This window comes from Heliangelus exortis, chromosome 2 (assembly GCF_036169615.1).
Source record: "Heliangelus exortis chromosome 2, bHelExo1.hap1, whole genome shotgun sequence".
Lineage (NCBI taxonomy): Eukaryota > Metazoa > Chordata > Aves > Apodiformes > Trochilidae > Heliangelus > Heliangelus exortis.
In genome coordinates, this window is record NC_092423.1 from 43,761,919 (window position 1) to 43,783,433 (window position 21,515).

The following is a 21,515-nucleotide window of genomic DNA, read 5'->3' on the forward strand; positions in this document are numbered from 1 at the left end:
TGCTACTTAAGCAAGACTGAGGAGCTCTTCAGATCATTTAAGAGGAAAAGAAAGGGGGGACTTGACACAAATGAAAATACTGGAGGGAGCAGCCTGATGCTTTGTACTAACTACAAAACTATCTGAGCAGTACCACTGGTGTTTCGTATTTAACTCAAGATAGGAGAAATTCTGATCAGAGATCATTTCCCTTTCTCTTGAAAGAGAGCAATAGTTTCTCCTTCAAGTCTGACAGCAAAATAAAAAGGTAAGAAAATCACTAAAATTGCACAAAGATGCAGTTAGCTGATTACTGATACAGGTGAAAACTATACCTAAGAACATATTAAACTCTTTTGAAAATATCTGATTAGTTTTATCTAGAAATACTCAATTTTACAGCAAAATAGTCCTATTTTATTAGTGAAATAAGTTGTCTTGTTCCCATCATAACATCTCACAGAGCCTTACTGATTTCCATTTCAGATGTTCTGCCCTCCTCTGATTACAGGTAGATTGACAGGGTCAAGTTTTCAGACCCTGACCTCTAATGTCTACAATTTTATTTATGCCTCTTACTGCAGGAGTAAAAAGTACATTTGTACATGCAAGTATCCACTGGCATTTGAAAATTCAGATTTATATCTGTAATGTGTTATTAAATATGGTTTAAAAGATTGCATTTTCTTTCAGGGAGGTACTTTTCAAATCTTAAGAGAAAACATGTGATGTTTAGCAACATAAAGATTATATGTCCAATAAGAATCCGGATAACCTATTACCAAGAAATCCCTGTTATGACATTTTGAAATGCAATGTATCTGTCTTAAGCATTACAGTATTTTGACTGTAGTGAGGACCTTCATAAGTGTTATTTTGTCTATAATGAAGACTTTCATACGGGGTCTGCAAAACATTTGAGCACATACAACTATTTTTGCCTTATGCACAGCCTCAGCAATTTCATCAAGCTTCAAACCATTCCCTAACAGCAATTATTTGGATATCTCTGAAGTATTTAAAACTTAAAGCTTTTGTGAAATGTCAAAAAAGGGAAGGCAAAACACGTGGCTTTGGAGCAATATGAGACCCTTTCTGTGCAAGGGAGGAGGAGCATTTTCACCACTGTGTTACAGGAGACAAGTGGCAGAATGAAGAATGTGAGAAGAAAAAATATATTCCAACTGTAGGAAGCACATCTGCCTGTTCTCCCAGTTAGCCTACAGCTCAATTATTTTTCTTGTGAAATGAATTTTCCAACTGAGAAAACAGGCAGACACGGGCCCACATGTTCCGGGGAAATCCTCCATAAACATTTTTCTCTACTCAAGAGAAGCAGACGGGCTTAGGAAATAAATGCCATTCTCTTCAAGTAAAGGCAGCACTCTGTGACAGAATGCTGGAGTGTAATAAGCTTGTATTTGGGAAAGCAACCTGACAGGGAGGCAAAAGCACTGCCCACTCACATCTTGAGATGCTGCTGTCTGGCAAAATGGTTCAGCATGCAGTTGTCTCCAAACTTCCTGGAAACATTCCTACAGAAAAACTGGGCTGTGTATATATTATAAAGAACCTGAAATTTAACAAATAGAGACAAAAAGTGGGAGGCAGGATTTGTGTTCCTTTCTTTGATAATAAACTGTTTTGGAGACCTCATTGCTTCCCTTGAATGTCCAAGGTGCACTTCCTTAATTTTATCACCCTCCAACATAAACACTTTTTAATGTGTTTAAACAAGGCCTGGCCCATATGAACCCTCACACTGTGCATACAATTCCTCTCCTCAGGAGAAGGATTATTTAAGTCTGATACATTGTGCTCATGTAACTGGTCTATGGAAGAAGTTTACACTACATAAGGATCAAAGTGGCATAAAATATGACTTCAGGGGACAAAAATCTATGCCTGTAGCCAGACTCTCAGATTCTCTGTGCCAATTATAAAATGCAGCTAGGAATGTTCACCTGTCTTTGTGATGTATTTTGAGATGTACAGACAACAATCCTCAGCTACCATCTAAAGGTCATTAACATATGCTGTGTGCAAGTCACTAAAATGTAATTGGCTCAAGTGGAAAATAAAGCAAAGGAAAAAACAGACTATCAAATTCCTAGATACTAGGAAAACAGAAAGAAGAACAATTTTGCACCTATTAAATCTGCAGATGTGATAGCATAAAGAAGGGAAGGGAAGAGAAGGGAACAGGAGAAGAGATTAGGAAGAAGTCTTTTCCTAATTCACAGGCTTAGAAGACCATTAAGACAGTTTTGTGTAAAACTCTCAACCTTCACTTACCCACCAAGATCCAGTTCTGACTGTGGCAGTTCCCACAGTTTGAGCTGAAGATGTGACAAGCATCATTGGAAGGAAATACCCTGTACAAGCCTTGTCATACCTCCAGCTCTACTAAATTGAACAGAGTTCAGAATACACCTCTAGGCAGGTAAGTAATAATGAAAAACAATATATTTCAAATATTTTGCTTGTACTGTGAGTTGAAGCTCAGTTTTCAGTCTGTTTCTACATTCCCTAATATTGATTTGGTATCAGATGTTGTGTTTCATTAATGAATTTTTGTCTCCTAAATTAACTCTTCAATTAAGAGGAAACTAATGCAAGAGTCTTCAACCTGACACTAATGGTAAACATTGTTAAGTTTAGATTCATCACCATGAAAGTCACTTTCTCTGACTGCTTGGTAGCTCTGGGCTGTGCAAGCTCTTCCCCTACCAAACATCACAGTGAATCTGAAAGAGGAATCAATCATTTAAACTATCTCCCTCTAATTTAAGTACTGTTGCAAATGTTGGTAATGAACCTGCAGACTATACTGCTTTGGTGTTTCTTTCATATCCCGAACTTTAAACCAGCATGTGGCTAATTTCTGAATGTAAAACAAACTCCATGCAGTTATTCTTCAATGCCAGTCTGTGAACCAGTACTAATGCTAATAATGCTCTTGTTGCTGTAATGAGGAGACACAGGTCCTTTGATGAGAGATGTTACTCTTTGCTGTCTTCTCAAACATCCTTACCCCTTCTCTTACCAAACCTTCAGTAGAGAAGAGCAAACAGTGCAAGACCCCAGTCTGCACGCCAGCAATGAGAAGTGGAGGAAAGTGCAGGCAGCCACTGTAGAATTGAAATATGAAATGTATGTGGCTACCAAGAGCACAAGCATTTTAGAAAAAGAAATAAAGGTGTCAGGAGAGTTTCATGTACGCTAAGGCAAGAGAAATCATGGTGTACAGCACGTGATTTCTCTGGGACATTGTGCTTGCACACTGGGACATTGTGTAGACCTGAGAGGAAAGGGCTGGAGAGCTATGGAAAAGCTTGAGTTATCATTAGCATGTTCTCTTGCCTCTCCTGCCATTCTTTTGTTTCTCTCTTGGTCCTTCATGTACAGCTGTTGCAATAAATTGCAGAGTTTGTAAATGACAAAAAAGGAATCATGGTTTAACGGGCACAAGGTGAAAAAACCCAATCAATAGCAGGCAGTGTTATATCTTGCATTATCCCTTTCTGATGCCTCCAGAAAAGCAAGTCACTTTTAAGCAAACTACAGCTTCTCCCGCCTGAAAGGCTGGTTTATTTCTGCTCTCCCTTCAGGCAAGAGGACAGAATGTTGGTTTTTTTCATCCTTCTGCCCCAGAAAGATATCCACCACAGTAATTTTCTAGAGGTTTTCTCTAGAAACTTCCACCCGGTGAATGAAGTGGAAATCAAAGTATTTCTTGTTTCCTCAGCCAAGACCTTCAGCCTCACCCATGCTCCTAAGGTTGCACCATTGTTTGCCCGATCACTGGGATGTGGGAGGTGCCTGACACGGCTGCACCATCCTCTGAGGCCTCTGTTGCCCTCACTTGGTCAGCAGCAGCTGCTGATGTTGTAGACAGTCCTGGGTGGAACTGCCTGTCTCCTGACAAAAAACAGACATGGAATTGTCCACTGGTGTCAATAAACTCCTTGGCACATTACCCAAGGCTTAGAGGTCTCATCCATGCTCAGTTATTTGAAGATCAGCCTGATGCAAAGCCCAAGAGTTAGGAAGATAGTCTGCTATTTGGAAAACAGGGGAACCCAGCTTAGATCCTCTCAGGATCCCATCCTATCTTGTGCACCTCACCAGCCCTCCCTACAATCCCTAAAAACACTCCAAACTTGTGGGAATGTCAGTGGAGGTGGTAAGTACAGGAGGGTTTCCTCCTCCCCTTTCCCTTTTGATGTTCTACAGAGGCATGTCCATTCCCTAATACAAGAACAGATTTTTCCCTTGCATAACTCCCATGCTGCTCACAGATCCAGGTGGTTTATGTTTCTGTGCTTTTTTTTCCTTCTGGTTTTACTGCGTCTATTAAAAAAAAAAAAAAAAAAAAAAAAAAAAAAGTTACCTTATCCTAATCAGTGGAGGATTTCTCCCTTGAACAATGAAAAGCTTTTATAGTTTTTGAACTTTTATCAAGCTTTTCTAATCTTGTTTTCAAATGTTTCATAGGTTAATATTTAGATCACCTTACAAAACTGCTACTGTACACACATATTTAAAATATATATTATACATAGATTTGGAAAAAAATCTAAGAATACAATAAAGTATTTAATCGTATTTTACTAAGAATAAAATAACAGTCACAAATCCCAATGAACTTGCTTGTACTGTGTTTTCTTGTAACAAGATTATGGTGAAAGAGTAAATGATGGCTTTTGGAATGGTGGAAAAGATTTAATAGAAGGCTTAGAAATGCCCTCTTCAGATGTGCATTTGAACCACAGGATCTCTCTGTGCCATTCCTTACTGGTGGTCAGCATGAAACCAGGCCAGGCCAGGATGTGAGTCTGTGACAACAAGGTGGTTATTACAGAACAGAAACACACACCAAGCTGTTATCCTGAGGCTGTTGATAATCAGGAAGTCTTCTTAAACAGCACAAATTAATTTCACCTGTACCACCAACTGAAGACCAACAAACTTTGCAGACTTCATTGAGAAGCAACTGTCACTCTTAAGGAGCCATTTAAGACAAGTCAATCTCACCCAGGACCTGCCACATTTAGGAAAGAAATTCATAAACTACTCATGCCATTCCTGGTCAAAACAGGTGATCAATCACCCAGAAAAGGAATCCTCTTCCTTCACACATTATTAGTTCCATTACTAGCAAGCTGCCAATGCCAGATTCACAACATTTATCTAAATGATGCCTGGTCTCAAACAGAAATTTACAAGAAATCTCAAAGTGGAAACAAGGCAGCAAGCCAAGTACAAAATCATCTGGTCAGAGGCTGACAGAACTAGGGATAATCAGTACCCAGCCCAGGGACAGAGGTGATGCAGTCTTAAAAGCACCATCCCCTCCTTTAAGTAGGTGATACGTATCCATTCTGACCATCTCAAGTGGTGCTGTAGCAGCTGATAGATTGGATGTGACAATGAGGCTACACAGGGAAAAGCCAAAGCCCAGCTTGAAATCGGTATGGCTGCAGCTGTCAAAGATAACAAAAAATGTTTCTACAAATATATAAGCAACAAAATGAGAATTAAGGAGCATCTATACCCTTTACTGGATACAGAGGGAAACACAGTGATGATCAAGGATGAGGATAAGGCTGAGGTACTTAGGGGTTTGCCTCCATTCTTAGTAGAAGGAACAGTTGTTTGCTGTTTACCAAGTCCTCTAAGCTGGGTGACAGAGATGGGGAGCAGTTTGAAGCCCCCATAATCCAAGAGGAGTCAGCAACCACCTGGCTATCAACCTGCTGCACTACTCAGACATACACAAATCTATGGGAACACATGGGATGCACTCAAGGGTACTGAGGGAGCTGGCAGCAGTACCCACAAAGCCACTTTTCATCCTTTAGCAGCAGTCCTGGCTAACTGAGGAAGTCCCAGCAGAATGGATATTGTCAAATGTGACTCCCTTCTACAGGAAGGGCAGGAAGGGCAGTCCAGAGAACTACAGGTCTGTTAGGTGACCTCAGTGCCAGGGAAGGTTATGGAGCAGGAGCTGGACAAACAGGTGATCAGGCCCAGTCAGCACAGACTCGTGAAAAGCAGGTCCTGCTTGACCAACCTAATCTCCTTCTATGACAAGGTGATCTATTCAGTGAACAAGGGAAAGTGGGTGTTTTTTGCCTGGGCCTTAGCAAAGCCTTCACTTCCTCACAGCATTCTCCTGGAGAAAAGGCTACATATGACTTAGACTGGTACACTCTGCTGGGTAAAAAACTGGCTGGTTGGCCAGACCCAGAAGTTCAGGTAAATGAATTTATATCCAGCTAGTGATCAGTCACAAGTGATGTTCCCTAGGGCTCAGTACTGGGGCCAGGTCTGCTTAATATCTTCTATCAGTGATCTGGATGAGGAGATTGAGAGCACCATCAGCAAATTTACAGATGACATTGGGCTAGACATTAGGAAGAAGTTCTTTAGTGTGAGGGTAGTGAGATGCTGGAACAAGTTGTCCAGGGAAGCTGTGGATGTCTTCTCCCTGGAAGTGTTAAGTGACAGATTGGATGGGGCTTTGATTCACCTGGTCTAGTGGGAGGTGTCCCTGATGATGGAAGGGGGGTGGAACTGGATGATTTTTAAGGTTCCTTACAGCCCAAGCCATTCTATGGTACGATTCTATGACAGTAAGCTGGGAGGGAGTGTTGATCTGCTTGAGGGTAGAAAGGCTTTACAGGGGGAACAGGATGGGCTGATTCAGTAGGCTGAGGACAACTGTATGAGATTTAACAAAACAAAACAGCCATGCAAAGCTTTCCAGTGTGGCTGAAAGGGACCTGAATGACAGATGGCTGAATATAAGCCAGCAGTGCACCAAGAAGGCCAATGGCATCCTGGCTTTTATCAGAAATACCGTGGAAGCAGGACTGATGGAATGATTGTCCCTCTGTACTCGGTGCTGGTAAGGCCAGACCTCAGGTAGTGTGTTCAGTTTTGAGCCCCATACTACATGAAAGACATTGAGGTGCTGAAGCTAGTCCAGAGAAAAGTAACAAAGCTGGCAAAAGGTTTGGAGAACAAGTCATGAAGAATGTTTGAGGGAACTGGGGTTTTACAGTCCAGAGAAAACAAGGCTCAGGGAAGACCTTATTGCTCTCTACAATGATCTGAAAGGCTGTAGGGAGGTTGGACTTGGTCTCTTCTCCTTGTAACAAGCAACAGGACAAGAGGAAATGGTCTCAAGTTGCACTAGAGATGTTTAGTTTAGACATTAGAAGAAATTTCTTCACTGAAAGTGTTATTAAACACTGGAATATGCTGCCCAGAGAGGTGGTTGAATCACCATCCCTCGAGGTGTTTAATAGGCATAGATGGGGTACTTAGGAACATTGTTTAGCACCAGACTTGGCAGAGTTAGGTTAATGGTTGTACTCAATGACTTTAAGGATCTTGTCCAACCACAAGGGTTCTGTGATTCTGTGAGATTCTTTACCTTGTAGCCAAGAGGAGGAGGTTGAAGAATGGGTCAGAATACTCTGTGCTTTCTGGAGCATGAATTATACACAATTAAAAGCCAACTTTGAGACCCTTGCCAACTTCTCCAGAGATTAGCTGAGTTGATGAAATAGTGAAAAGTACTGATACTTCACAGATGACACTCAGTTTTTCCTGCTCGCCAGCACAAACTACTCTGTTAGTCCCAATCTTATTGTTTATTGCTTTACTGACAACTTGTGAAGCTGATAACAACTAATACAGACATTGCTGATGGGATGAGAGGGACAGATGTGTCATTGATATAGCCTCCTTCAACATTGCATAGATTTACAGCTGCTACTTAATGAGAGTTCCTAGATCTTCTATCAGTGATAACTGTTCCCTCCTATTCTCTCCAGTTGCCTGGGAAAGTGAAAAGCCTTGGCTGACAATCACTAGAGTTTTGATTATCTTTTGACAGAACTATAGAACTATGTGCTGTAGGTGACCATAAAATCTACTGCACAAAAAAAATATAACCAGAATAAAAAATTTCATTGTGTCCCCTAGCAACTCTAACAGGGATGTCAGTCCTGAGTTCTGCTCCTTACACTGGCTTCCACAGAATCTGAGATGAAATTCCAGGTCTTGGTCCTCATCTTTGACACTCATTGTCATGATGCTGTGTGGAAAGAACACTTAACGTCGTGCCTAGGTTGAAGGATGTAGGTGGCAGTTTTATTCCTCTGACTGAAAGGAGTACTACATGGAAACCAGAAAATTCTGTGGTCTGAGGCTATGAAAAAGTCTCTTCTAGGAATAAAGGACTACGTCTAACTTTCTCCAATCCTCACCCACATATAATTATATTTCTCAGATGTGGCCTTGCTAGAAATGCATAGCTACAACATCCACTTAAGGGCAAACCACCTTCCTTCTCCTCTGCAATCCCCTGAAGGTTACTAACTCCACTTCATAAACACTCAATTGCACATTCTTTTTCTTTGTGGAGAGTAAAACTAAAGGAAAAACTGACAGATGCTTATCACATTACTTAATGCTGCACACAAGACATTGAGATACACTGTGCCCTAAGATGTATTTATGAGGTCCACAGCTAGTTGCATATATTGCCCTTGGCAGCAAATAGTTATTTCTGGAGAATAGAGAAAAAGGAGATAGGATGAGGGAGGGAGAGACAGACAGAAGGAGAGAGAAACAGGGGCAGGGAAAGGTAAATTACTCTCTGGCTCCAGCTAGGTGAAAAGTGAGGTGGTCTCTCACATTAGTGCTCACTGAAGCTGCTTTCATCAGGTGCAAGAGCCAGCTAGCATGTGATTGTATATTTCTGGGCAATATTTATTAGCCAGTTAAAATACCTAATATCTTATAGGTATACCTATTATCTTATCCACTAAATCTTGTTCTTGTTTTCTTTTAAAATAGACTATAAAACAAGCATTAGAAAAGAGGAGAGGGGAGAAGGATTGATTCCCATATTGGTGGCAATTGTGTCCCATGTGAACTGGCTATAACAACAGCGGGGGGTTTTACAGGTGCAATCCCACAGAATAACTGCACAATAAAAATGGAATGAGAGCAACAAGGAAGAAAAAATGCCACAGCACCTTAGGTACACGGAGGAGACAAGCAGATTGCTATGTTACAGGAGAAATGCAGCCTGGGGGCCCTTAGCAAGGCAAAGGTTCAGGCACCTAGAGCATTGTGCAACATTAAAACATTCCTGCATGATAACCTTGTCAACCTGGAAAAAGAACTTATTAATGACTAACTTCTTATGCCTCTGAAAGACCTAATAATTCTTTTTGCTAGGTTAGGATAAAAAGAGCACACTGCTTGCTCTCCATCATAATAATGAATATATAATTTATCCCTCACAACCACTCCTGGCACTCTGGACTGCAAGTCTCTTGTCTTGGCCAATAAGCTGTCTGTTTGTGGGACTGTGATGCTCCACTGAAGATGTTTACATTGGAAATGCATAGACCTCTGACCATTCTCACACAGTCCCTTTCCCAGCCACAGGTAGTTGTGTACAATATTAGTGTTGTCACATCACTGAATCTGTTTACCTTGCTAGGCAGGTTCCATTTCCACTCAAATTCAGTTTCAGATCCTCTAAATTAGTTGGAGAGAACCAAACAGGGTTTCATTTACACTCAGGTTCTCCTCAGAAGTTATGCACAGTGGGTTAGCGTATGACTGATATGCATCAACAATATTTTACACTCATAAGCAATATTTGCTAAATTCTGGGTGGTTCCAAGAACACGAATAGAATATACCTAGAAGAATCATAAAACTTATTGGCCTATGAAAACCCTGCCTGCTAACCATTTATTAAACACCTTTTGACTCTTTGTTAGCTTTATATTAATACATTATAAGGAGAATCCTAATATAAATCTCAAGAAATCTTATTAGGCATTTGTCTTTGGTTGAAGCAGTGAATATAAATTATCAGCAGATTAGGAATTCAACATTTTTAACCCATCTCAGAGAATTTATCAAAAATAAATGAGAATTTCTGGAATAAGATATTCCAAATAATTTATCATATTCAACAATTATGATCAACTTCAATTTGAAAAGATCACACTGATATAAAGAAGAGAAATTAATAAGCTAAAAATCTGAGTTTCCCTTAGGACTCTAATTCATGAGATATTTAAGAAACTGATTAGTTTCATCACAATGAGTTTAAGTTAAAGCTGGCAGTATTGAACACAGGTCATGAGAAATGGAGAAGGATGGAGAATCTCATCTCATCTCATCTAACACAGGCCTTTATACCAGTAGGAAAATGCTCTGAGCACCCAGACTTTGCATCTGCTTTGCTGTAACAGCATCTCAGAGAAACCATGTGCTCGGGCTCAAAGGAACTAAATCTTAGCAGAGAGAAATGCCTGTATAATGTGACCTAGAAAAAGACCCTAAGTGTTTCAGGCATGGAAGTACAGGAAAAGCTGCTTTACACATTTTCAGATTATCACATCCAGACAATAGTAAAACCTAAGGGAGAGAGCAACACTAACTTTTGAGAGATGATGAGGCAATGTCACTTGCTTTGTTACAAGATTATCTGAGGAACACTGCTCTACAAAGCTTAGATATTGAGATTGTTCGGGTAGTTTCCACTCACCTGTCTTCCTTCCATAGCTCCTCGCATTTCCTTGAAAGTCGACATAAATTCTCCAATGAAGTCATGCTTTCCATTGGAATCCCAGTCCCAAACTATGCACTGAAGGGCAATGGGGAAAAGAAGAAAATAGTACATTTTATTTCAGATACAAAATGGGGTTTGTTAAAAATTACCACAGGAGAAATTATGGCATGCATTGGGTGGAATGTTTTATCTAGAAGGAAATCCCAAGACATATTAAAAGCATATTCTTGTCCAGATCAAAATGAAATGACAAAATGGAATCTCAACACAGCTTGTTACTCTGTGTTATGGAGTTGGCTGATGAAAGCAAGTTCACATATTTTAGAAAGAAAGGATTCCATGACTCTTGCCTTTTTGCTAGGTATAAAAAAATACAGGATTATGTCTATTTGCACGTTCATGGTCAAATGGTGTCCTGAATTGAGTAACTTACCTCACTGAAGTGCTTTGCAAATATAAATTAATGTTCAAACTCTAGGTGCTGTGGGCAAACATTTACCACTCTTGTTTTTACAGTCAGTGAAGGTGAGACAATAGTCACAGAGACAATTTTCTGAAATGGCTTTGAATTTTTACATGTCAGTGTTTGGTGCCCATATCTTGACCGTTTTGCAGTGCTGCTCAACAGTGACTATTCAAACCAAACCTCATAGGTAGTTATTCCTAAATTCATGTATAAACATGAATAGTTCAAAGACTTTGAGCTGTATTTAATTTTACAGACATTGCTAATTAAAATTTAGCTAGCCAAGACTAAAGCAGATAGCAAAAACCACATGCTTTACTAAATACTAATTTTACAACTTGTTCAAAGACAACAAATATTCTCACAGTTCTGAAGAACAAAATACCAAATTCTGCCTCACGGTCTCCCTGGATAAAGCTCACATAAACTGACAGAATCAGGAGGCCTCTCCTGAAAATGTCCTGCTACAATTTGCTCGTGGGGTTTTTTTGTTTGTTTTATTTTTGTTTGGGGTTTTTTTTGTTGTTGTTTTTTAAAATGGGGGGGGGCTTCCTATGTTCCTTTTTTATAGGCAACTGTAATCCAGTGAGAGTGAGTTTCTGGTTCTGATAGTAATAATCCTACCTGGAACAAAATCAGACATAGTATTTCCATCACTAGCAGTCCCAGAGAACTCTTTATGATGAAACCATCACTGATAATCACTCTATGCTTATTATCGACAGCAATTTTTAGATGAGCAGGTAACAAAAAATAAAAATCAAAGAAAAAAAATGGGTTTTTTTATACAGCTTGAAACACCTTTATTTCCTTTTTCTGTGAAATTTCTTGTTAATATAAACCATTCAATTTTTATTGAAATTACTTTCTAAATATTTCATGAAAAAATTGATTTCACACATGAAGCATGACTTAAAACCATATTTTTTTTCTGTAATGACTGTGAGAATTATTTAAGTAACATTAAGTTAAAAGGTTTCTCAGAATGTCATAGCAAAATTGATTAAAAAGTGAAGAAAGTCTAGTCTTACTAATGCTGGAAACTTTAAAAAAAAAAGTTTTCTTAAAACAACAGCTATTTCAGAAAGAAAACAAATTTTTTTGTGAAATTTTCCAACCATATTTACTTTTCAGATTCTGTCTCCAGGAAAAGGTACTTTGAAAAACTTCTCTTAGGATGCCAACTCTGACGAAGACAGAAAAACACTGAGTACAGATTTGTGGTTAGGATTTTAACTGGAGATGAGCAAAGTTAAATTACATTTAAAACATCCACCCAAAAGGGATACAACTGCTTGCTTCTTTCAAGCTTGAGGTTTTCTAACTTTAGCTTTCAGAAAGCCAGATGGTACTTTAATCTTCATATTGGCTTCACGGAAAAGACAAACAATTCCAGTATTATTTCAGTGCCATTTGCACAATTAAAGCTAAGGGAGGAAGGGAGTTCCTGCAAGTGCATCCATTATGACTTCTTTTTTTTTTATTATTTTTTTTTTTTCAGTCTAACATCTGGCCATAGGAATTAATTGTTACTCTCTGAAAAACACATTCTACACAACAATGATTCTGTATTTCAGCTGTATGTGACAAGTATTTCTGAAAACATAAATAGGGGTCCAGAAGTTTTTATAAAAACCCACTCAGGCAGATATAATAACCAGGGAAGGACCTTTGTAAATAATGCAGAATCAAGCAAAGCCCAGAGATGATAAAAAAAGGGTTATGCCCCTGTGAAGTATTTTGAAATTTATAGGTTTTGGTCTTTGGGTTTTCTTCTGATTCATATGTATGTTTGTTTGTTTGTGGGTTGGTTGGTTGGTTGGCTTGGTTTTGGAGGTTGTTTTTTGTTGGTTTTCTTTGGTTTTGTGGGGCTCTTCTGTTTGGTTTTTTTTTTTTACAAAGGCCCTATGTGCTTTAAAAATCACATCGTCCATAAATCATCCTTTATCTTCAGGCAAACCTTAATGTGTTCTTTGGCTCTGTACTCCTACAGGCTGCTTAAGCAGACGATTAATGGCATACCAACACTCTGTTACAAGTATCATTAATTTAAGGAGGCTTTCCATATCCTTAATTTTAAACACTGGCAAATTAGTGTTCTGGTAAGTGGTGAAAGAATTCAGCTTCCCACCTACCGGGTACAAGTTCTAATGGTGGAAAACTTCCATCTAATTCTGCATTAGGTAAGGGAATAGTGCCTACTGGGATGATGAAGAACCTCTTCTACCCCAAAGCCCTTGGGTATGGTCCTTCCTCCTACCCCAAAATACCTGCTGACTGCAGGGAGAGGGAACACTGCTTCAGGCTCTCTCAAGGAGAGGCACTATGCCTCCTAGAGCTAGTCAGTAGACTCAATTAAGAGGACCTCAGAGGATCACTTCTGGGTATCCACATCTTCATTCTTTCAGCCTTTCTAGTAAATGATGCAAAATAAATTATTTCCTTTTAGGCTGTAATCAAACTTTTCACTGGAGAAAGGAGGCAGAAAGAAAAAAGATTTTTTTTTTCTTTTTTTATAAAAGAAAAAGATATCCCAGGTGGATGCAGATGGAAATTTTCACTGGTTTTATTCCTATTCAAATTTTTCACCAAGTGTAGATTTTGAGAATATTCTCAGTAGAAAGGGCACATCTGAGAAACATAGAAGAAAATTGCATTGGCGCTGGAGCTACAAAAGCAGAGATTTTCCTGGATGGATGTCCTAATGCTTGCCAGAAGATGACAGAAAACTCACTTGCAAAATTTCATATTTTAACTATATTTCACAAGATTATAATCTGGACCACATACTGATGTTCTGTGATGTAACGATGCCTAGAGAAGAAAAAAAAGACAAACTCTCTACCCAGTATCTTCCATGGAGTGAAGCAGTTTTCCTATGGTAATTCAGCAGTAAAAAAAGAAAGTTCCTATCTCAGATCCAGACCATATGACCCAAACTGAAGCATTTTTTAAAAAACTTAATTTCCATACTCAGATTTGAAAGAAGTGGTGTTCCAAGTCTCAGTGTGAGAGTCAGACTGGTTTTACTGAACAAAATTCTTGCACAATTGTCATAAAATTCTTCTTCCCATACTCACCATCCTACCTAGCTTTAATCAATAGAGGAACTAAGCAAGGGAAGAGACTACTTAAGCATATGTCTGTATGGGGGTGTCTGTAGGTACTGAGATTATTTTCCCTTTATACCTTTGGGGAAATGCTTCAAGTGATTTGTCCCCATTAGGCTGTCATGACAGAACTACTGTACACAGAACTTCTAGGCAGGAGCAATAGAGAGACTTGTAACTTAACCATGCAATTTATGAACCAGCCCAAAACATGTTCTCAAGGTTAGTTGTAAAAGACTGGCAGTGAGCCTCATGACTAAATCCTATCTGGAGGCAGCTGACAGCCAGATCATGGAAATGTACTTCTTGAAAATGATCCATTTAATTTTCCCTCAGATGGCAAGACACTGCAGATTATAGCATGCACAAAGCCAGCAAAAACCAGAGAATTCTCAGTCTTGCCAGCCTGAGTTTCTCCAGCTCTATGTATGCTCAAAGTCCAATTATGAAATGATAGCATGGCTTGTGCCATCTAGTAGAGCATTGGACAGTTGTCCTGACAACGTAAGAGGTTACTTTACTTAAAACACTCACTTACTTGCAACCTCAAGATACCAGTTTGGGTGGGAGAGAAGACTAAACCCTTGGTTCATGGTCCAGCTGCTCTATGCTACCAGGAGAACAAAACAGACAGAAAAGGTGAGGAGACTTGAGGAGCCTTGGTAGTCCCTTGAATAGCAGACTCTCTACTCTGATCTGGCTCTGATGTAGGTGAGACCCTAATTCACACATTGCGTTAAAAAGGAGATTTCTCTGTGTGTTTTTATTTCAGTGTGTGTCACCTGAAACTCAGTAAGGAATAGAAGGGATACCTTTCAAGGAAGAGAATTGTATTTGTCCATTAATTGCCTGTAGTCCTTAGCTATGTGAATGGTACTTAACAAGAATGGTTTAATTTCTGACCAGAAATTGCCGTGGATGGCTTTTCCTTGCATTTTTGTGAAACAAGGTATCTTGTGGCTAGGCACATTTTTATACCTGCTCATTTTTATACCTGAATATAATAAATCAAAGGCCAGTCAGTCGTAAAATCATTACCATTCAACTCTGAACTAGACTTGCCAGAAAAAAAAAAATCTCAAAAAAATTTACTTGATCATCAAAGTGATTTTTCTGGAACAGTCGGTCTCTCATCATGGTTGTTATTACTTGATAACGAAGTAAACCTCCTACTGTACCTCCCTGAAGTATATGAACCCCACTTGGAATACTTCAAAGAAAGTCTTTTTATAGGAAGGCCTTTATCCACTACCTGTTCTCCCCACCTGGGTATGAGAAAAAGTATGCAAAACCTTCAGTACAAATGCTAAAGTGCTTCACATTATCCTGCTTCTGTAGTCAGGATGTTCTAAGGCTAAATTCTACACTGTACATATGAAAACCCTGGGTTATATACTGTATATGAAATTCTTCACTGTTTTGTTTGTTGTTTAGTTTTTTTTTCATCCAAGTTGGTCATCAGAGTTTTCTCTTTTTGCCAGTTGTGCTTTTCCAGAAAGTTAAAATAAACTTTTCATTGCTCTTTTCATATTTCCTCTGAACTTGGGCTGCAGTGAGAGTACAGTGAACCAGCTGAAATGAACCAATGTTTCTTGCAAGCCTCTCAGTGGCTAATGTTAAGTCTTCTTTAGAGCACTGTAGATAAAATATTTGAACTTTTTCCTCTCAGAAAGATTAGCTCATTTCTTCAAACTAAACTGCTCAAAAAGACCCCTCCAGTGATGGGGGAAAAAGAGGTCATACTCTACACTATTAGGCTATGTGCAGCCTCTCTGAAGCCACTCCAGAAGCAATTTCAGTTTTCTTCTTGACTACCTAGCCTCATTCTTTTGAAAACTAAATCTTCTGCTCTGTTGAATCTGACTGGACTAATTCTCACCAGTCCACCAGCACAAGTGAGCTTGCTCTGTAAGAATTTGGTGACCTCTCGGCTCCATTGCAGGTAATCAGACTTTTCCTAATAACCTCATCAAGCTCCAGGATTCCACAAATACCTTTGTGCCTCCAATACATGGATGGTAGTAAATGATATGTCAGAGGTTGAGGGCTTGCACTGGATTAATATAATTTCCCTATTGAATAAGAGTTGAGACAGACACTCACTGATAGCTTTTACTTGGTTAATGGTATTCAGCATTCCCTTCGACACGCTGCAGTGAAAGTAACACCCAAGACACAATCAAAACACACACACAAAAAGAATCTTCTTGTGGATTTAAACACATGGGAAGTTTGGTTTTAAAATTATCTGCTTGGGCAAAAAGAGTGATAGGACAGAGAATTCTTGTTTTTCTACAAAAACTGGCAGGTCCTCTGAGTTGAGATCAGAGTGAGTGAGTCATTTTATTGAGGGCTGTGATATGACACCAGCCTGAGCCTACTTCACTTCTTACCAAATTAAAGCAGGGGCTGTTTACAGAGCCATCACCACCCAGCCAATCTCTCTACACCACCACTGTAGATTTGAGCACGTTGGCAGTAGCTCAGCACTGATGGGAAGCCTCACAGTTGGATGTTGCCTCTTCTTGACAGCTCGCAGCATGTAAGAACCATCAGGATCATTTCAAAACCAATTAGTTAAAACCACAGCTTGTTGATTACTCTTATTTGTCTTACAATGGTGCCTAGCAGCCTCAAACATAGATCTTTTGCCCTGGTTAGTGCTGACAAATGAACCTCAGACATATGCCTCTGAAACAGAGAAATATGCTATAATAAGTTACATCATTTAAAGGACAAATTATAACTGGATTTTCAGTGACTGTGTAGGTTTTGATTCTAACAGGATAAACAAGCTTCTACTTTGCAGTCACAGGTTTATGCAATAAAATCCCTAGCATATATACAAGAAACTGTGGCGTTAGTTATCAGGTTCAGCAGACTTATTTGTGCACTGGTCTAAAACAGAGGTCCATGTAATTGTAATGCATGCCTATAATTTATTATAGATTACACTTTCTTTATATAAAGGGCAAAGAACACTATGTTAATTACAATTCTTTTTTTAAACTTCCTCATCCAAAACACCCCTGGCAACTTAATATGCAGCAAAGAAATGGGACAAATTTTAAGTATGCTGCTTGTGTCCAGGAAGACTTAGCAGTCCAACAAATGAGAAAGCAGGTTGGAGCATTTTTAAAATAAATATAAAATTATGACTTTCCATCTCAAATTCTTGTTCCTGAGCCTATGTTTTTGGCCTAAAAATCTGTAATATAATCTGCAACATTTTTCACATTTGATATGATAAACACACACACAAAAAATCAAAACATAGTAACAGAAGAAACTCCTGAAAACACTACCCCAAGGCTCCTGTTGTGAGATTTTCAACATATCTTAGGTAGTTTTCTCTATGAGTTTCTCCTTTTAGTTCAGTCTGTTCTGTTCCAATCCAAAAGAATCTGTCTTAAAAAATTGTGTGAGAGGTGATAAAACTACTGTACTGACCCAGCAGTGCCTCCTCTCATTACCAACATATATCTGAGATTTCTGCTCATCTAACTAACTAAGAATTCCCTGAATACCAAAAAAAAAAAAAAAAAAAAAAAGGCACTGCTCACCCCCAGGCCTCTCTGATGTACCTACTGGAGAAGCTGCAAGCACAGCAGTGGAATTTATCATAATTCATGGCTGCATATCAAAAAGCTCTGAGACAGAACTCTATCCACTTCCCACTGTCTACTCTCAGTTCCTGAAAAAAGCTCAAGTCAACTTCATCTTGAACTCTGAAAGTTAGCAGATAAAAATCAGCCATTTCCTTGTATCTAGAGCAAGGAAAGGAAGATGGCAATACTTCGGAGAAAGAGTACAAAATGCTCTTCCCCACCAGAGAAAAATGAATGTCCCCAAAGAAGCGATTGTAATAATGGTGGGTGCTTATACACAGTGCCTGATTACACTGTTCTTTCTGTTGGCCATCAGAGAAGGATTTTATTACAAGCCTCTTGGATAGCATTCCAGAACAATTACCTGGCAAATAGCATTGGGTTTAATGGCCCTGAACTGGTCATTCTGTTCAGTGGATGATACCACATGGTAAACATTAATGGAGGTGGATCTTCCCATTTACGGGAAATTTATAAAACTAATACCTGGAAAGGTCTCAAATATGGAAAGTTTTTAGGATAAAGTGAACAAGAGATGAAGGAATGTGAAGCAAATGTCCATTAAAACAATATTCTAAACCATGTTACCTACAGAAAATAAAGAGATGAAATATTTAGATTCCTAGATTAATGGAGACACAGAACATAGGTCACCATAACTGATACGGCTGAAGCAACATAAGAGGTCAAGGAAAAAGGATAAACCTAAGTTTAATTTAAGGGGAAAGGTCTGAGAATAAAAGTCACAGTTCCTTGTTTCACATTCACGTTGGATTTTTTAAATCCATTCTTGTGAAACTTCTGAATTTTGCACTTGTTACAGCAGTCATCAGTGGGTGTAAATGGTGTCATTTCTGGTTTGTTTTGTTTTTAATTTTGTTGAGCTTCAGTCAGTGCATTCACACATACACACTGTTGCTTCAAGGTGAACCCTCCACATACCTCCTCTTGATTAGTGCACAGATTATGTACTTAAAAACAGAACCAGCAGAATTTTTTTTCAGCACTGCTTTAAGTAAGCTTTGTGGTGACAGCATTATCTCCTGTGCTGTACTTAGACTTGAATTCATGTCCTGTACGGATGCTGAAAGCATCTCCATGAAGAATCTTAAACCCTGCTCTGCCACAAGCTCCTGCGGCGATGTCTCGGCAAAGATTTCCAGTAAGAGTTAAATTAAGATCATGACGTGGTGTCTGGATCTTTCAAAAAAGATTACATATCAGCCAAATAACAGATATTTTTCTACTTCTTGGAAGCTTACGAACAAGCTACACAGTGAAACAGCAATGCTATTGACGTATTCCACATTTTTTATATAACTGCTTTTTAAAATTTTTTTTTGTTTTATTTTTTTTTTCAATACACATACAGTAAACTAGTTTCTGGTTTTTGTTCTTGTCCTGGGTAGAAAATAAGACATTAACAGATTACATTAACTGACTGTCTAAATCTAGACAGACTTCCTCTCTTGTTTGTATTCCCCTTGTACCTATTAAAGTGTTTAATAAATGTTCTCCATAATTAGGAGTTCCCAGTAACTGCTCTATATTTTCTGGATTTATCTCTTTCCATAATAGCAGATGTGGTGCTTTGTATATGCAAACATGCTGTATGGTGGGGTGGAAACTTCAGGGTGAGATTATTAGGAAAACTGGAACATGCATAGGGAGCTCCTGCATTTGCCAATCAGCCTTGTTTTCCAACATCTCTCAAAAATCAGGAAGAAACAGACTGGAAACCCGAGGTGCCTGGCACCACTCTTACTTTAGATGACTTGCAAACCTGAGGGCATGAGCATATATGGATGGGCTGAACACAGCATTGTCTTCTGAAGGAACATTTTGTAAAGGTAAGGGCAAGATAAGGGAAGGAAGGGAGGGAGAAAAATCTGTCAGAAAACATGCTGCAGAAATAGAACTATTGAGGTTTCCACATGGGTCAAATTATCTAGAAACCAGATGAAAGCCTAAGCCCTGTGGGGTAATTGGGTGCCTTGCTATAGCATCTAGTGAGACCAGATTCTTCCCCTATTGAGGAGACACTGTGGAATAAATATATTCACTATAATGTAGCAAATAGTTCCATGTTAATGTAAATAATATAGAATAATTTTATAATATAGATTGTATAGTATTACATATATAGTATGTCTATGCAGTCCACACCAACAATTAAAAGAATGTATTTATTTTGCTGTGTATGAATCCTTCCCTGCTTCTTGAGCAAGCAAACGATGTTATGTAAACACTGACTCATGAGGGAACTCAGCTACATACACTGGAACTCAAAGAAGGAATCTGACAGCTTTCTGTAAGTGCAACAACATTTCTAAGAGACAAACAGTCTGTTGCACACAGAGTGCTCTAGAAAGTAGCTGCCTTAAATCACTATTGTGACTTTTTTGCCAAATATGCAAAGCAGGGTAAACAGTAATTTATTTGATTAATTTTGTCTCCCTCCCTCTTCTGAACCATCTGCAAATAGATGATGATTTCAGTGAAATGATGTATTTACTCTGAAGAGCTTCTGTGCTTATCCTGTTTCTCACTTGTAAACAGTTTGTTGTGACTAAGTAAAGAGTCAAACTTTGTTCCAAAACAACCTCAACAAAATTTTTACATGCTCACAACGGAATAAAATTAAGAGCCCGAAGTGCCCAGAACTAGTGGTGAAAAGCCCAACATTAAGGTTTTTAGGATGGAAATACCCATTCAAATTCTGTTTCTTGGCACATTTTCTGGTGACAATGAAAGCTAATATTCTTTAGTATCAAATTTATCTTTGGGATTTCTCTGTTTCCATTGAACTATCACATTTTTAACAGATACTTAGCAGTTCTGAAAACAATTCCATAACCAGCCACCTTTCCTCTTTCAAAATAAGGAAATAAGTTTTAACACCAAAAGAAGAAACCAACAGATGTCTATCATCAGTGGCACACGAATGAGGCAGCAGAAATACACCTTCACCCTACCTGAAAGAGCCAAGATTTTGGCAAAAGATACTGGTGAAGACAGACACTCTGAGCAGGACTGTGGCTGGCAATGACATGAATTGAGTGAAGCCTCAAGGAATAGGGACACAGGGGGAGTGGCTCACCACAGGATGACCCTCCAGATTCAGGATGGGATCACAGCTTGCTGCAAAAAAAAAAATCTGTGCTGCATCTCCAAGTGATGCTGATGCATCTGAGATGTGCCAAAATACTTCTTCAAAGGACAAGAGAGCTGACCCTGTTTACTGGCCTGATTCCAGCACAAGCAATTAAATTTCCACCATCTCAACAACCCCTGCAGTTCCAGCTGGAGCACTGTTATTTGCTGCTTCCTGGCCTGAAGTGTCGCAGAGTGTTTCTTTGTGCTGCTTTTGAGAAGTTCACTCCAGAGATGGCTGCCTAACAGCAGAGGATGAAGTCTTGCTCACGTGCAAAACCTTGCAATTGTTGTATTGAGAGCAATTAAAAGCCCAGACTGTCACTGCTTATTGTTCCATCATCGTCTCTCAAGAGTTCTGAACAAAATCTAGGTCTATAGTCCCTTTTGTGATTGAAGATGACTAAGTTGTGAAGAGCAACTTAAAATACTTAACACTCCCGTGGCATTACAGCATAGAAGAATAAAATGAAAACACCTGTACATATCTTCCCCTTTTAAATTTCCTTCTCTGCACCATAAATCATTTCCCAGGGTACAGTGGAGTAACGAGATTAAATGAAAGAAAATGGTTAACTGCCTAT

General features: G+C 39.0%; 1 protein-coding gene across 1 annotated transcript in view; it reads right to left on the reverse strand.

The window, feature by feature from the left end:
• Positions 1 to 21,515, reverse strand: part of CPNE4 (copine 4) — a 231,835-nt gene that overhangs the window by 45,024 nt on the left and 165,296 nt on the right. Inside the window, exon 8 of the mRNA XM_071735821.1 lies at positions 10,571 to 10,669. Coding sequence (XP_071591922.1) covers positions 10,571 to 10,669 — 99 coding nt within the window. The remainder of the gene's footprint in view (positions 1 to 10,570; positions 10,670 to 21,515) is intronic.